The sequence below is a fragment of the Euprymna scolopes genome, chromosome 45 (assembly GCF_053919585.1).
Source record: "Euprymna scolopes isolate OS-2025 chromosome 45, ASM5391958v1, whole genome shotgun sequence".
Taxonomy (NCBI): Eukaryota; Metazoa; Mollusca; class Cephalopoda; order Sepiida; family Sepiolidae; genus Euprymna; species Euprymna scolopes.
Window position 1 is genome coordinate 36,469,463 of NC_136526.1, and position 17,801 is coordinate 36,487,263.

Consider the following 17,801-nt stretch of genomic DNA (forward strand, 5'->3'; position numbering starts at 1 on the left):
TTCTCCAGAAGGGCAACCTGAATTTCTCGTGGTTTATGGTCCAGACGTGCCAATAACGAGTAGTTGGACCATCGTTTATGGAATATTTTCCACGGGTCTGCCTTATTCCCACTAAATACGAGTCGCTCTGGTGGCCTTATGTGTAAGCCGGACATATCGTTAGTCAATGACACGGGATCATTTGCATCAGTCATATTCTCTTCGGCGGACATCGCCGTCAAGCAGAAGTGTTTTGATTTGAACGTTAATTAATGCAAAGAGGCAGGAAAAATAAAGTTTTGGCAAGAATCACTTGCGACAGCAACTCGATATCAATAATAACGATCGTAAAAATAACAGACTGCCGCGACCACGAGGTGCCATTACTGGAGCGACCGACTAATAAAAGAAAAACATAGCAGAAGTTAAAACCAAAAGTAATACTGCTTACATGTTCTTTGATGATTTGTCAGTCTCCATGGATGTCATTAATTCAATAAACACTGCTGCTACCATGTTACGTCCACGGATTAATATCAGAGTGAAGACGACACGGAGTTAGGATGTAATAGCAGCTTTATTGAGCACCATGTTTTTTCATACAGCCAGTTTTCCTCCTTTTTCGGAGAGTTCATAGAAGGGGCAGTGGTGGGTGGGGGTTTAGCTATACGCAACAGCGCAACACCTTAAAGGATGTTCTCTTAGAAACGTCCAAAAAAAAAAAAAGTAAATGTTTGAAAATAAACAAGCAATAGAACGTGAATGTTTGGAAAAATAAAACTTAAATATGTTTGCAAAAGACAACAACAAAAAAAAAACATGTTTAAAATTAAAATATAACAAAAACATTTATTTTTATTTCAAGGATGCCATTATTTTGTGCTTCCGTAACTGGGTGGATAGACAGTAACGCCACCTATAGTCAAACGGAGGAAACAGGCTCTCTCTTTCTTCCAGATTACCACATATATTCTATTTTAATATTCCTGAATTCGACATTTAGTAATTAAAATTTGGTAAATTTTTACATTAGGTCCAGTGGTCCACCTCTACAATTTTCTGTAAAGTGACTACTTTAAAGTTTTCGACTATGCTAAATACGAAAATCGCATTGAAATTTTGCAGACACAAGTCGTTATCAAGATATAAAAAAAAACTCTATTATTCACTGTATTCTTTGGCGGCCATGTTTTTACGAGCATGCGCGCACCATAAACAAATCTACTTCTCTACGACCGACACTGCCACCTAGTAGAAATAAAATGCACTTTTCTGAGACTCTCCCCCTTCCTCCCTACCACTTAGCGGAAAAATCCGGACGGACCTGTATGAGAGTGCCCACCCGCTAAAACTGCGTGTTTTACAATTTTTTAAGATTTGCTTGTAGTGCGCGTAAAAAACATGGTCGCCAAAGAATACAAGGTCTAATACAGTTTTTTTAAATATATATATATATATATATATATATATATATATATATATATATATATATAGGGTTTGTATTACTGTACACATAGATTCGAAAAAGTTGTCAAAAAACAAATATATAGCAAATAAATGTTATCAAAGGCAAGATAAGTTACTTTTCTATCAAACTGGATATATTTTTCGTGTTTTTATTCAATGTAACATATTTATTCAGCTCCAAAACATACAGTGTTTACTGATGTATTAGAAAATTCAAGATGGCGTCTGATTATCTCTTTAACAGGGTAAGTTTGGGAAAAGGTGTTATAAATAAAAAACTATACAAAATACTATTAAAAACCCGCCGAATATATGTCAACCTATGTCACGGTAACATATATTGGGCGAGTTTTTAACAGTATTTTATCCGGTTTTTTATTTATAACACCTTTTCCCAAACTTACCGTGTTAAAGAGAGAATCAGGCGCCATCTTGAATTTTCCAATACATCGGTAAACACTGTATGTTTTTCGAGCTGAATAAACATGTTACATTGAATAAAAACACGAAAAATATATCCAGTTTGGTAGAAAAGTAACTTATCTTGCCTTTGATAACATTTATTTGTTATATATTTGTTTTTTGACAACTTTTTCGAATCTATGTGTACAGTAATACAAACCCATATATATATATATATATATATATATATATATATATATATATATATATATATATATATATATCGATAAGTACTCGTCACTGCAAAATTCCAATGCGGTTTTCGTATTCAGCATAGTCGAAAACCTTCACAAGTCGTCATTTTAAAGAAAATTGCGGAGGTGGGGGTGGACCTAATGTAAAAAAAAAAAATACCTATTTAAAATTTAATTTGTCGATATCAGAGTGCAGTATTTTAACATTTATTGTGTAGTATATATAATTGGAATCTCTCGTCGATTTCGACGCATGAGGTTTCAACAACTAAAAAGAGTTTGTGTGTACACGCGTGGAAGTAGAAAAGCCTATTGCATTGTGGGACCATTGTTCTCATATCCGCCATGACACACCTTCTTCTTAACATACCCTAATGAGTTCACAACCTTATCAGCATCCATCTTAAGATTTACTCGAAATACTACAAATAACAAAACAAAACATTTAATCAAACCGTACAAAGAGATTTAATTGTAAACTTTTTTTTTTTTTTCTGTGAAAAAAACTTCAAGTACCCCCCCCCTCCCCTAAAATGTAAGTATAATTTTCAACTCATTGTTTTCTTCGCGGCTCATCTTTGTATTTTCATAAATTAAATTCCAATTCATTTTCTTTCCTGGTAATGCATAATGAATGCGTGATTTTAAATTCCTTTTTTTTTTTTCTTTTTTTTTTTTTCAATATTTTTCCGGCGATTCGGAACTATGGGCGACTCAGACCGGTGTTAGTTGAAAATCGCTTACTCATGTACAATTGTTCCGGTTACATAACCGGACTTCCAGACTAAGCCATGTTTAAGCGTTTTATTTATTTATTTACACTAAAAGTAGATTTGCTTAAATATATTTCAATAAAAACATATTCACACACACACAAAGTACAATAAAATAAATAAAGGTAAATGGACATTGGTTGTCACACCTGTTTATTCCGAAAGCCGTTCTTAACATGGGGATGTTGAAAATAAATTTCTTTTTGGACACCCCCAACCTTCTCATGTTAAAAACGGCTTTTGGAATAAACACCCCCAACCTCTCCATGTTAAGAACAGCTTTCGGAATAAACAGTGTTATATTATGAATAAACGTATGGTGGCGAGAAAGAACCAGACAGACAATAAAAGTTTAATTTTAAGCGATTGATTGCTCAATCGTTTATTTTAAAAATGAACGCAAGAAAATCAAAGGTACTCCTGCAGAGAGTGATCCGGGCGGAAATAATAAGGTTATTGTTTAAAGAGCCATTCTTAACAAGGGGAGGGTGTTTTGTACCTATTCTGTACTTTAACCTTACAATTGAATAAAACAAAACATATCATAAAACTTTAATTAAACGTGAAAATACGATTTAAAAATATAGCGCGGATCAATCTCTGCATTGGTACCAAATCAAAATAAAATAAAATGTTCTTCAGTTCAAGAACAGTTTGTCCCTGCTGTTAAGGTTATTCATTTCAGCGTATTCTTTATCGGCGATTCACGTCTTTCTTTGATGATAAACTATGTCAATATTGTTATTCTTTGTAATGTGGTGTTTTTGATAACAATATCAAAGAATAAGAGCTTGCTTTTCAATGATAAATGTTCAAGGAAGACAATTTAGCATGACTAATATTAAGTTTATAATATTAAATTATTATAAAATAATAATAATTTTGTTGATAAAATATGTCAATATTTCTTATTCCTTGTTCTGATAATCTGTGTTAAATACAGAAGTAATCAACCATCTCAACAAAAATAACCTTCTTAGTGACACTCAATATGGTTTTCGTTCTGCTAGATCTACAGCAGATGTGCTTACAGTTATATCTCATAGGATTAGCAAATCTCTCGATGGAGGCAACCTTTCTAGGGCAATTGCTCTTGACATATCTAAGGCTTTTGATAGGGTATGGCATAAAGGTTTAGTTCATAAGATCTCTAGCTATGGTATAACTTGAAATGTCTTCTCAATTATTAAATCATTTCTTTCTGATAGGTTCATAAGAGTAGTAGTTGAGGGGCAAAAATCAGAAGCTCACAGTATTAATGCCGGTGTCACTCAGGGATCCATCCTGGGCCCAACTCTTTTCCTGATCTACATTAATGATCTTCCAAATCACATCCTTACATCATTTGTAGACATTTATGCTGACGACACTACTATTTATGGTAGCACATCTAAGACAGTAAACAACCAAGTTCTCTCCAATTCTCTCTCCTCTGATCTTGAGCACGTAGTACAATGAGGAAAGGAGTGGCTTGGTTACTTTTAATGCATTCTCTCTTAAGCTTCTCTCTTTACATCATCAACATTCTGATCCACATCTGGCATCAATTGAAATGAATGGCTCTCATCTTTAGGAAGCCTCAAGTTTTGACAAGCTTCTGGGCTTGACCATTACTCCTGATCTTAGATGGAACACTTACATCAAATCTGTTGCCAAGGCCGCTGGAAAAATGGTGGGATCTTTCTATCAATCCGGTAGATATCTCACTGCTGATGCAATTCTCTATCTATATAAGAGCCAGGTACGTCTAAGGATGGAATACTGTTGCCACATCTGGGCAGGAACTGCTAGAAAGGACTTGTCCTGCCTTGATAGAGTTCAAAATAGACTTCGTAGCCTCGTAGGAGATGTTCTTTTCTCTTCCCTGCAACCTCTATCTCACAGAAGAGATGTTGCGAGTTTGTCTCTGATGTATCGTTATTTTCATGGAAAGTGTTTGACTGAGCTTCAGTCTATGGTCCCCCCCCCTGCCTAACTTTCACAAGAAACACTCGTCTAGCTGTAAACACTATCAATAATTCCCCCCACTCTTTATCTGTGCCTAAACCTAGACGTAGATTCCATGAACAAAGCTTCTTTCTTAGAACTGCATGCCTGTGGAATTGTCTTCCGTTTTCCTGCTTTCCGGCTGACTACAATATGGTTGTGTTCAAGTCTAATGTAAATAAGTTCTTGATGAGCTGTTCCATATAAGTTATCAAATTTACCAAATTTTCATTACTAATGATTACTATATTGTCCAATTTCTACTGTACACTCTTTAACCCTTATCCTTGAGTGGCCTCTTGGCCTTGATAATGTGGTGATGCCTATGTAAAAAAAAAAATTATTTAGGAAAATAAGAGTTTGTTTTTCAATGGGAAACATTAAAGGAAGCAACTTAGCAGATTTGTCGTCTACTTGCTATGAAAATGTTGTTCCTCTCTCGTTTAGATGAGGCGTTTACGGCTTTGTTGTCCGTAACATGGCAGCATGGTAGTCGGTAATCGTTACATCCTCGTTATGTTTCAAAGACGTTAATTCTGTATATAGGGATATTATTTTCGGTTTCCCTTTTGTTCTCGTAATATGTTCAATGCTTTCCTCCCATCATCCAATGCGTCTCTTATAATCAGAGACAGACTTCTATCATCTAGACATTGAATCGTTTTTTTCGAGAAATTCGAGGTGGTTATGGATTCTCTGTTGTAGATTGTATGACTTTGTGTAGTTTTCGAATCCTTAGGTACCCCAGAAATTTTACCTGCCACAATTCGAATTTAGATTCCGATCCGTCAAAGAAAAGACGGTGGCTGGGCACATAACTTGTTAAGTTTTGAGACATTGTGTTGAACAAAGATGGCAGCATGGTTCAGATCAGTAACCAAGATGGCGACCAAGAATCAAATGCGGTCCGTGGCGTAGTTAACTTCTTAAGTTCTGAGATATTATGTTGAACAAAGATGGCGGCGGAGTTCAGATCAGTAACCAAGATGGCGGCGGAGTTCATATCAGTAACCAAGACGGTGGCGAAGAATTAAATGCGGTCCGTGACGTAGCAAACAGCGAACTGATTGAATCCAAAATTCGACAATTTTTATAATAATTTTGCGAAGTTTTCATTGGTTGTTTAGCACAGCCATTAGTTATAAAAATGATTGGCGAATCCATTCGTCTCATACCCCTCATTAACCCTAACCCTAACCCTAACCCTAACCCCTATTAGAAGTCAAAAACATTTTACAGATTTGTCATCTGCCAGTCAGCGATATTGAAACTTTTTCTGCAGCCGTCTCTTCCCTAGTGCAAGCTGTCAGGTCTCCAGGTGTATGTAGTAGCGTCCTCGAAGATTTGTTAATCTTTGTGTTGTATTGTAACATACGAAAAAGAGGCTGGGGATTTGACCAGTGGTCTGGTGTGGAAGTCAGAATTAGCCGGTGGTAGACCGGTGAAGTTGTTGTACTTCTCATCTCTTGGTGTTAGTCAAGACCCGTAGCCAAACTTGCCAGGGTTAAAGTTGGTTGCTCTCCTTGGTCTTGAAGTTGGGTTCTCAACTGACATCGGTTTGTGTGGCATGCGCCAGAGTCTATCGAGCCAATCTGCCTAGATCAGCTTGACTGCTCTCTATTTAAACATAAATTTAGCAGGTGCCTGTCTCCCATGGCAATTCTTTTCTGATTGGTCAAACTTGGATTTTGACAGCCAGTCAAATTGTTGGAAATTAACAAATCAGAGTTAAGTATTTTTTCAATGGGAAACGTTAAGGGAAGCAACTTAGCAGATTTCTCGTCTACTTGTGTTTTGAAATGTTGTTCCTCTCACGGTTAAGTGGGACGTTTATTCAGCTGTGGTTCATGGCTTCGTTGATCCTAACATGGTACAGATTTGTCATCTGCCAGCGATATCGATTTTGTCTGCAGCCGTCACATTTTTCAGGCAAGCTTTCAAGTCTCCTGGCGTACGTAGTAGCTGCATCTGGTAGTAGCGCCTTCGATAGATTTGTTGATCCTTAGGCTGGGGATTTGACCAGTGGTCTGGAGTGGAAGTCAGTATTAGCCGGTGGTAGACCGGTGAAGTTGTTGTACTTCTCATTTCTCGGTTTTAGTCAAGACCCATGGCCAAACTGGCCAGGGTTAAAGCTGGTTGCTCTCCTTGGGTTTGAAGTTGGGTTCTTGACTGACATGGGTTCGTGTGGCATGCGCTAGTCTCTGTTGACCCAATCCCCTTGGATCAGCTGGGCTTCTCTCTATTTAAACGTAAACATAGCAGGTGCCTGGCTCCCACGGCAAGTCATTTCTGATTGATCAAAGTTGGATTTTGACAACCAGTCAAATTGTTGGAAATTAACAAATCAGATTTGAGTATTTTGGTATTTTATAAAGATTTGTAAATATTGTTGTTTTTAGCTGCTGCTGCTATTATTTGTTATGGTTGGGGCTGTATCTTCTAATTCCATAATGTATTTGCTGCTCCTGCTAATTTGTTGTTTTCTTTGCGAGAAAACTTTATAAATCGAAATGAGATCTCGCACTCAACTTCGTAACAACAGCTTTGACAACCAGTGCACAATGACTTATAACACACTTTGCTTTCGCTATCTTAGAATTTTTGAGTGGAGAATCTGTTTCAAATTAAAATTTAATATAACATGATCCCTATTTACGAATCATTCTAGAATTTTTACGCAGTTAACCCTTTTTCCTTGCTATGTTTGTTTTGTGATGTTAGAATTTTACAACTAGGACTTTGGTTTTAAAACTGTAAGAAACAAGTACACTTGTTCATTTCCATTCAGAGGGATAGGAGGAACTAGTGCTGAAAATTTTGGAAGCTACCTGAAGGAGTTCTTCTGGCCTCGCTGATTAAAAAAAACTACTTGGGTAATATTTTACATGGAATTCACATGTATTATGTTAAAGTTTTTTTTTGTTTTGCTTTCAAAAATATATTTTAATAAGACCAAAAAAGTTGTATAAGAAAACAAATTCTACTTTTAGAGACACTATAAAGAAATCCATAAATAATTAATAAAGTAGTATTTTTTATAATATTAAAACAGATTCAAACCATTAAAAGAATATTGTATTCTATTTTTCCAATATATATATAAAAGTGAATGTGTCTGTGTACATTTCCCTACGCAATAACTCTGTCAATTTAAAGCCTACAGATTCGAAATTTGATATACAGGGTACTGAGATTTGGGAAAATCGATGTGATTTGTTTTCAGACAGAAATTTGGCGATTAAGGGGTCAAAGTTCAATGATTTGACCTTTGAGAACACTACCAAACTCCTCCTACAATTTTGGGTCTAAACACATGAAATTTTAGATATAGGTTCCTTGGACATGGATCTAACTTACTAACTTTATTTGAGCCCTAAACAATAAATTTTAAGGGGTCATAATAGGGGTCAAAGTTTAAAAAAATTGACCGTTTTTTTTTTTTTTTTTTGCTCAGAATACACCTCAAAACACCCGGGCAACGCCGACCACCCACGCTAGTATATATATATATATATATATATATATATATATATATATATAAAGGAACAAATCAATTTATGTGTTCACCAATGTTTTGTCTTAATTTCGAGACTTATTCAGAGGAAGTCTCGAAATAAAGACGAATCGTTGATGAATACATGACTCTGTTTGTTCTTTTTTATTTCTTTTGTTCGTCGGAATACTATTTCTATGGGTAAAGCTATTGTAATAATATAAATAAGGGTAATACCTAATGATGGGACCATTCCAATACAATTACTGATTCTGATCAGATTTTGTTTAAAATTTCAGATTCTTTTAAAATATTTAAATATTAAATCATAAATTTGTTTTTTTTGGGGGGGAGGTGGGGCATTCGATTACTGTAAATAACTAATATGATTTTTCAGAAACGTAAAAATATCCTCATCATATATATTTATGCATGTTTCATTGAACAGCAGGGATAATTCCTGTTTGTTTCTCTTGCGATCTGTTTCATTCATTTCGTGGGCCAATGTTTGAATGTTCTGTTCGAGTGTAAAAAGAAATTTGCCAAATTTTTTAATGTTTTCAACTTCCATGAGCCGTCTTCAGGCGAGTGATGAAATAAAAGTTGCGTTTAATGAATTTACTGAAAAAGTCAATGAAGTTGAAGTCCAATCTAAACAAATTCAAAGTCCAATGTGCAAGTCAAATGTAAACCAATTCAAAGTCCAATGTGCAAGGACAGGAAAGCGGTTCGATTAGTACACACACAGACACGGTGACACGCCACCAACACGATCCAGCGTACACAATTACCAACCAGCCGTTCTTTCCTTGCCCTTGTCTTCCAAAACGACCTGAATTTATAGTTGTCGAAGACCAACTGATTTGCATATATGCACGAGATTTTGCGAGAGTTTCCGAGATCATACCATTACAAAACAGCGTCGGTGCCATCTTGGAATTCTTTTCTTATCCTAGCTTCGCAGCGATGACAAAGCACACACGCACACCTAGGTCATTTGAACGGTAAGCCCTCATTTTCACAGCTTTTGCCACAGTCAATTAAAATCATTTAAAATCATTAAAAGCACTTAAACATGCCCTCTCTTTCATATTGAGCTTGATTGATGATCGGTTTGTTTATGTGAATGAGTAGGGCTTCCATGATTGGGAGGCACAGGTTACAATGTGAAATGACTAAAATGTTTTTTATTAATGTTTCTAAATTTTCGCTTTTTGTTTTATTTTACTTCACTCAAAGTTCTCAGAAATCAAGGGGCCCACAAGCTGGGGCTAACACTTGAAATCTATATGAGATACATAGATATTCGAATGTTCCATTTAAGTTCTTTATCTCTAAAGCATTGAGTTAGTAAAGAAATTGAGAACATAATTTTCCTCTCCCCAATTAACCATTTTCCAACGTTGTAGTATATCTTTCATGTTGGTCTCTTGGTCTTACTGGATTCCAGGACAAGAATTTATCTAGTCTGGTGGAGTATCCAGTTTCGTGCTATTACTTGAGGTAACATCACTTGGAGAGGTGCACCATTCCTCGTAAAAGCTAATGTGGGTTAGCCATAGTGAGGAGATCTTATTTGGGCAGCGAATACTATGTGATTTTGAATATTTGGTCAGGGTTTACTTTTATGGAAAAAGTATCCTCATGGCAGATTGTTCTGACAAACCCCTGTACAGAGAGACCTTAGACACTCGAGGAAATTGTCTAGTAGGCATTCGTTTCATGTGCTTTATAAAATGGCACAGATCAAAATAGTAAAATTGGCACAATTGAAATAGAAAATTATAATCGTTCATCAGCGAGACTCTTGTTTTAAATATGGCATACCACCTCCATCCCCCTCCCCTAAAAAATTAAGTAAATATTTTCTGTTTTCAAACAAGTAAAATCAACTATTCAGAGAGAGGGCAAATAAATAAGTGTTAACTCCACGTGTTTTAAAATTAATAATTCCACACTCATTAAAACTGCAAAATAATGACTAGTTGAGAAATTATAAATATTAAATTACAAAATAACTTATACCAAGTGCAGTAGAACTTAATTATCTACGGATTTTTCGTGTGCTGAAGTGTTTTCATTTCTTTTAATTCATTCAAAGCACTCTTTATACACCAGAGAAAAATAATTGGTTGCTTAACTGTTCATTTCTTAGAAAGTAGTAAAATGAAAAAAAAAAAAAAATCACTAACCCTAAGTTAAAGTGATAATACCCTCTAACATAATGTTAGTGGTAGAGTAAGTGATTTTTTAACCAGTTTTCAGAAATGAAGCTGCTCAACAGTCTAGTGGCAAGCTATTTTCTCTATGTTACAGCTTTAAAAATTGAAATAAAAAAAGTTTCAAAACGCTTTCAGTACATTAAGTATATACAGTTGTAAATATTTTTATTTATTTATTTTTTTGTTTACACGGTGGTCACCACTTATCAAGGCCCGGAAGCCACTCAGGGATAAGGGTTATTGCAAGTACAGTACGTTAGTGTGGAGATTTGATGAAGTGTTTACTTAAGGAACCGGTTCATTAAGAATTTGTTAACGTTGGACTTGAACACATCCAAGTTGTAGTCAGGTGGGAAGTAGGCAGACAGAACAGAGTTCCACAGGTGGCAGTTCTAAGAAAGAAGCTTTGTTCATGGAATCCATGTTTTGATTTAGGCACAGATAAAGAGTGGGGGAAATTTTTCACAGTGGATTCAGCTAGACGGGTGTTTTTCATGAAAGATTGGCGAGGGGGGACCAGAGATTGGAGTTCAGATGAGCACCTGCCATGGAAATAACGATAAAACAAGGATAGGCTCGCAACGTCTCTTCTGTGGGAGAGAGGTTGCAGGGTAGAGAAAAGGGCATCCCCCACTAAGCCACGAAGTCTATTTTGTACTCTGTCAAGGCATTTTTCTTTGCCATTTTTTTACCTATTGATCCACTTGTACCATTTCTATTTAAATTGAAATTGTATAGAATGGAGTTGGTCCATAATTTCTGCCACTCAATAAATTTAGTCAAATCCACATTTGTAATGTACTCTTTTTTATGGACTTTTCATGTTCCTATTATTTTCAATATATGTTGTGGTAGTCTTTTGTGACAACTTGCCTTTTTCTTTGGTTAATAGTTTAGTTATTACTGCCCATTCAATAGAATCCCACTTGGCTCATTCTCAGTTGTTTAAACCCTTTTACACGCCTGCTTGGTAAACAGGCAGTGTTTTTGGCTGTAGGATCAATGGGTGTCTGGTTGTTAACTTCCTTACGCGTCAGTCAACTCAACAATTAGCATTTTTTCATTCTAGACATTTGTAATCTTACATAGTTGTAAAACCTGCACTTTTCAGAGCAACTCACCCACTATACAATATGCACACTAAGCTGCTCTTTTAAGGTAGACTTAAATGTTACATTTGCAATGCTTTATCTTTGCCATGACACTAGCAAAAGATAATGACAAAACACGTAGACAACCTGACAATCAATGTATTATTTCTGTTATATTTTCTGTCATACACATCCATAAACCCTGAGAGTTGCATAATCTAACTGAAAGATATATCCACAATAGGGCAGGTCGATTTGCAACTTTTTTATAAGCACTTGACATTGGCAAAATCCATTTACATATCTTGGTCTGCCAACCAGTTGTGCCATTAGGACAGGTCGATTTGCAACTTTTTTCAGAAATTTAACATAGCACTGGTGATGATAGCTGGGATTTGATGTGATAAGAACATATACCAAAAATTTAGATTCCCATCTTGAACAGAAATTTAATTTTAAAAATCGTGTAAAAAAAAGGCTGAAAAATCCTTCATTTTCATAGCATTTTTCACAACACTGACTTTGAAATTTCACTATTTTTATAAAATATTCAATCAAAATTGATATATTTGTATGAAATGCATTGAAAGAAAAGTATATACATGAATTATAATTTTAATTATGAATCACGCCTAGCAAAATATCTCAACTTTTACTGCATTGATTAAACAAAAATTGTGAAAAAAGCTAATTAGCAACTAAGTCTTTTAAATTTCACAATTCAAAAAGATATGTGGAAACGTATTACACAATATAACAAGTTGATATAAGTTACAAGTTGATCAGCCAACAGTACGGATTGTTTTGATGACGCGACGTTCTTGACAATTCACCGAAACACTTTTAATCACTTCAATTTTTCAACTTTTAAAGTCATTTCCTCAAGTAAAGATAACGATTTTGAGAAAAATATTTTGTGTAGGTCTTTTCTATGTCAAATCCCGACTATCATCACCATTGCCTCACCGGGGTTCCAAAATCGACCTGCCCTAATCCACAACATAAAACTTGATCAGCCAACAGACCAAATTTTACAGAGGATGTATCATCAATCATTTTTTTTAATGTGAATGGATAAGACATTTTGCTTGCATGATGAGATCATGTATATATATTTGTCGAGCAATTTTCTTAAGTAGACAAATTGTGTCCATTTTATGATTTGTTGTTTAATGTTCTTATTCTGCATAAGTGAATATCTCATTAAAGCCATTGAATGCCTTGGTAATTTGTGACTTATTCATATATAAAAATTCCTCCTCCCAGTTCTTTATTTTAAAGTAAACCAACATAGTAACTAAGTATTATTTGACTTATAATAGGAGAATATTCTTATAACCTATGAGAAACTATCTTGCATTTGTGTAAATATATTTTAGGTACTTGTACAATTTAATCAAGACATTAAAAAATGAAAATATCAAAAAAAAAAGGTTATATTGTACATATCCGTTTTGAACTGAAGACCTCCGAAAAAAAAAATTTTCACTTAATTTGATCGAGTAGTTTTTTTTTTGTTTTTTTTTACAGCGGAAAAACATGTTTTTATGAGAGCGCGTTGAAGGCAGACATCTTAGACATTTTGTAAATTTTTGTTTGAATTTTAGAAACACCACGGGAAGATAACTCCGGTTAAAGCGCCGACACTCCCTCCCCATCTTTAATTCTAGCTTTTCTTCCTAAAAATCGAACCTTTTGCTCGGTATCATAACAAATTGTTTTTCGCTGTAAAAACAAAAACTACTTGATGAAATTAAGTGTAATTCTTTTTCGGAGAACTTCATTCCATAACGGATATGTACAATTTAAACTTTTTCAATATTTTCATTTTTTTAATGTTTTGATTAAACTGTACAAGTACCATATTTTATTTAATTACAGATAAATACTTGTTGTATTGTGTAGCGGGGTACATATTGTGGCAATTTATAACAGGGACTCGGGACAGAGACGCATATAATACAGAAGATGATCATGACATTTACATACTGTTTACATCACAACAACAACTATGACGATTCTCGTGGACTTCATATTATTAGTTGCGTGCAAGTGACTCTATAAGTCACTCCATTGGTTTGTCGGTTGGTCGGTCTGTTGGTCTGTCCGTAACACTTTTGTGCTTGGCCTTTTTGGTTAAGATCAAAGGTTGTTGTTAATAGATGCTGTTCTTAGCTTTTTAAGCTTTTCTTGGCCTTATGAACTTGCCAGGATTCGAACCTGGAATCTTTTGATCCGTAGTCAGACGCTTTATCCATTGCGCCATAAGTCCTGTCCGTATGCTGAAAGATGTTACCACAACTGTATACAGACAATGCTAAATTCCGTTGATATGGGCAGGTAACTTTTTGACAATTGCATGAAACAGTCCAAAAACCCTTATTTTGGGCTTTTTGTGTGACTGTGTTGTTCGTTACAAACCATATATAGATAAGGATAATCTAGGGACTCACACCTTTCAGAGAAAAAAAGAATTTTTTAATTCGGTGCATCCATTCGAAAGTTTTGTTGGTATATATACACACATGCATAAATGAATAAACATTTATACTTTTATTAACCGTATAGATTTTATTAACTGTATTGACTTATTTAATTATTTATTGGAAGCCATTGGGATGAGGCGTCATAATTTGTGCATTCATTCTTTTTGTGAACTTCATAGCTTCACCATGATTCGGCCAACTCATCTTCTGACCTTAATCCGAAGAAGATCAAAGGATGAGTCAGCCAAAATGTGGTGAAACAACTATGAAGATGAGGATAACAGGCCACAAAATAAATGAATGCACATAGTGTAATATAGAGGGGTTTGAAACGTTAGTGTCCAAAATGTCACTCCAAAATAAATTGATAAATTTAAAAGAAAACCCTTCATGGACTTTTTGGACAAACCTGTATTTGGGTTTGTGTGTGTATACATGATTATATATTTTGTATATTGATCGTCTAGTGATTATGTCAACGTGTGTATAACATTTAAAGGATTGTTCACAAGACATATACAGATTGCAAAACACTGAAGGGACAATAACTTAACGTCTGATAGGTTCCATTCAGCCAGTTCTTGGTTCATCTGTTTGGACCATCGAATCTTTATTAAAGACCTTCAACTTCTCCAAAGAAAAAGACCAATACAGAAATCATCAAGAAAATAATATTTACATTTCTTTATTCAGATAATTCCTTTCTCCTCAAACTTGCAAGCACCATTCTTGTTCACATTTCTAGTCAACTTGTCAGCTCCAAAAACCTAACTCAATCTCTACGTCTCTTCCTAAGATCTACATCATCTTAAGTGACCTCTACATCAGATTGACATTTTTAAAAAATTATTCTAATTGATTTAGTTGTTCTAAACCCATTTTGTTTATACTATTTTGGTAAATATTATATTTCTGTTTTCTATTTTCTATAAATATATATATTTTCTATATATTTCTATTTTATATAAATATATATATATATATAATATTTTTATATTAATATATATATATTATATTATTATAAATATATATTCATATTATTATATATATATCTTATATTATAAATATACATATTTTTATATTATTATATATTATATATATTTGATATTTTATATTATAAATATACATATTTTTATATTATTATATATTATATATATTTGAGATTTTATATTATTATAAATATATAATTATATTTTTATATATATACATTTATTTCGACTAGAATTTCAAACAACCAATTTATCATGGGCTAGCAAGGTTATCTGGCATTGTCCAGCATTGCTTATGCTTTAATACTTAGAATATTCTGATAACTTGTGAGAAACTGTCTAGTTACTATATTTTATTTAATTGCAGATAATGTCCAAGCTCATAGACTTGAAGAGTCAGCATTCTTGTCTTTATGTGATTGATCATCTGAAAACGGTCAAAGGATGAGTTGGCCGAAATGTGGTGCAACAACACCAACTATGAAGATGAGGATAACAGTCCACAAAAAAATTAATAAGCAAATTGACGCCACATCTGAAAGGATTCCAAAAAATAGTAATATAGAAACTGTGTTGTTAATATATTTTTATATAATTGCAGAAAATGTCTAAGCTCACAGAACTGAAAGCATTTTCCTGTACAATTTGTGAATCATCGTTTTCGAAAAAATCGAATCTGAACAGCCACATGCGTGTACACACTGGTGAGAAACCATTTTCTTGTGAAATATGCGGATCTTCATTTTCTCGAAAACAACACTACATGACTCACACACGTGTACACACTGGGGAAAAACCATTTACATGCGAAATATGCAACTTTTCGTTCTCTGCAAAATCGAGTCTGAAAAAACACATGTGCATCCACACTGGCAAGAATCCCTTTTCCTGTAAAACATGCGGCTCCGAATTTCCGACAAAAAGGAGTTTTAAAGAACACATGCGCACACACACTGGTGAGGAAGCATTCAACTGTCAGCTGTGTGAGTCTTCGTTTTGTTATAAATCGAGTTTGATACAACATATCCGCACACACAGTGGTGACAAGCCTTTCCCGTGTGAAATATGTGGAGTCTCGTTTTCTCAGAAATCACATGTCAACCGTCACAAACGTACACACACTGGGGAGAAACCATTTTCCTGTGGAATATGTGCATCTTCGTTTTCGGAGAAATCAAGTCTGACTATACACATGCGTATTCACGATGGAGATAGACCGTTCATCTGCGGGATATGTGAGTCTTCATTTTATCACGAATCTAATCTGACGAAACACATGCGTGTACACACTGGAGAGAAGCCATTTTCCTGTGGGACGTGTGGATCTTCGTTTTCGCAAAAATCACATCTGAACGACCACATGCGTGTACACACTGGTGAGAAACCATTTTCATGTGAAATATGCGGATCTTCTTTTTCTCGGAAGCAACATTTTAAAAATCACATGCGCCTACATACTGGAGAGAAACCATTTTCATGTGAAACATGTGGGACCTCCTTTTCTGAGAAGTCAAATTTGACAAAACATCTTCGTATTCACACCAAGTAGAAAACATTTCTAGAAAACTATCAGCCAACACCTCATAAGCCCTTGTAACAAGTGCTCACCAGGACATATTATATACCTGCAGTAATCTGCAAAGATAGAAAAACATCCAGACAAGCTTACAATCTATGTATCGTCTACCCTTTTGCATGTATTGCCATAAATGTCCATAAAGCCTCAGAGCTTTTTATTCTAACTGAAAGACATATCTACTACCAAAAATTGATCAACCAAGACACATTTTCCATTTTGCTTTGAAATATGTGGGACTTCGTTTTCTGAGAAGTCGAATTTGACAAACTATGTTCATGTTCATGCCAAATAGAAAACATTTCTAGAAAATCTATCAACCAATACACTAAATTCAATATATGATTAGTAGTTGATATATTACTAATAATGATGTTATTTGTCTTTGCCGTTGCTGTTTTTGCTTTATGTGTCCAAGCATAAGACTGATCGACATCAGAATCTCATGTAACACGTGCTCACCTTGGCATGTTATATACATGCAGCAACCTGCAAATGACCGAGCTGTGTACTAGGTGATGTCATGGCAAGGAAGAAGAAAAAAACATAATAAAAATAACTGTCAATAACTTTCCCCAGTCTCTTTAACTGTACCTAAATCAAAACATAGATTCCACGAACAATGCTTCTTTCTTGGAACTGCACACCTATGGAACTCTCTTCCGTTTGCCTGTTTCCCAGCTAACTACAACATGCTTGTCTTCAAGGCCAACGTAAACAAATTCTTGATGAACCTGGTTTTCAAGTCCAACATAAACAAATTCTTTATGAACCTCCCCCTTAATCAACTAAATTTCCATTAATAACGACTACTACGATATTATACCATTGATTACTGTACACTCAATAACCCTTATCCTCGAGTGGCCTCAGGGCCTTGATAAGTGGTGATTCCTATGTCAAAAAAAAACATGCTCGCAGACTGAGGATCATGTTAGAGAGAGAACATACATGCATGGGCCGAGGGCTACAGATTTGTTATTCTGAAAAAGTACCTGTAAATAAATGTCTGTTGTTTCAATGGAACAAAAAGTGAGTCGAGTTATTCCTTGTCTTAGTTCCTCATAACTGTGAGCTTAGAGT

General features: G+C 34.8%; 1 protein-coding gene across 1 annotated transcript; it reads left to right on the forward strand.

The window, feature by feature from the left end:
- The first annotated feature begins 2,435 nt into the window (after nt 1-2,435).
- Nucleotides 2,436-17,094, forward strand: LOC145269434 (uncharacterized). The gene is made up of 2 exons (XM_080125111.1): nt 2,436-2,637; nt 15,510-17,094. The coding sequence occupies exon 2, from the start codon at nt 15,747-15,749 to the stop codon at nt 16,689-16,691; it is 945 nt and encodes a 314-aa protein (XP_079981237.1). The 5' UTR covers nt 2,436-2,637; nt 15,510-15,746; the 3' UTR covers nt 16,692-17,094.
- Nucleotides 17,095-17,801: the final 707 nt, after the last annotated feature.

What these genes read in the sequence shown, in the direction of transcription:
- LOC145269434 (XM_080125111.1), top strand. Translation starts at nt 15,747, where the DNA reads ATGTCTAAGCTCACAGAACTGAAAGCATTTTCCTGTACAATTTGTGAA.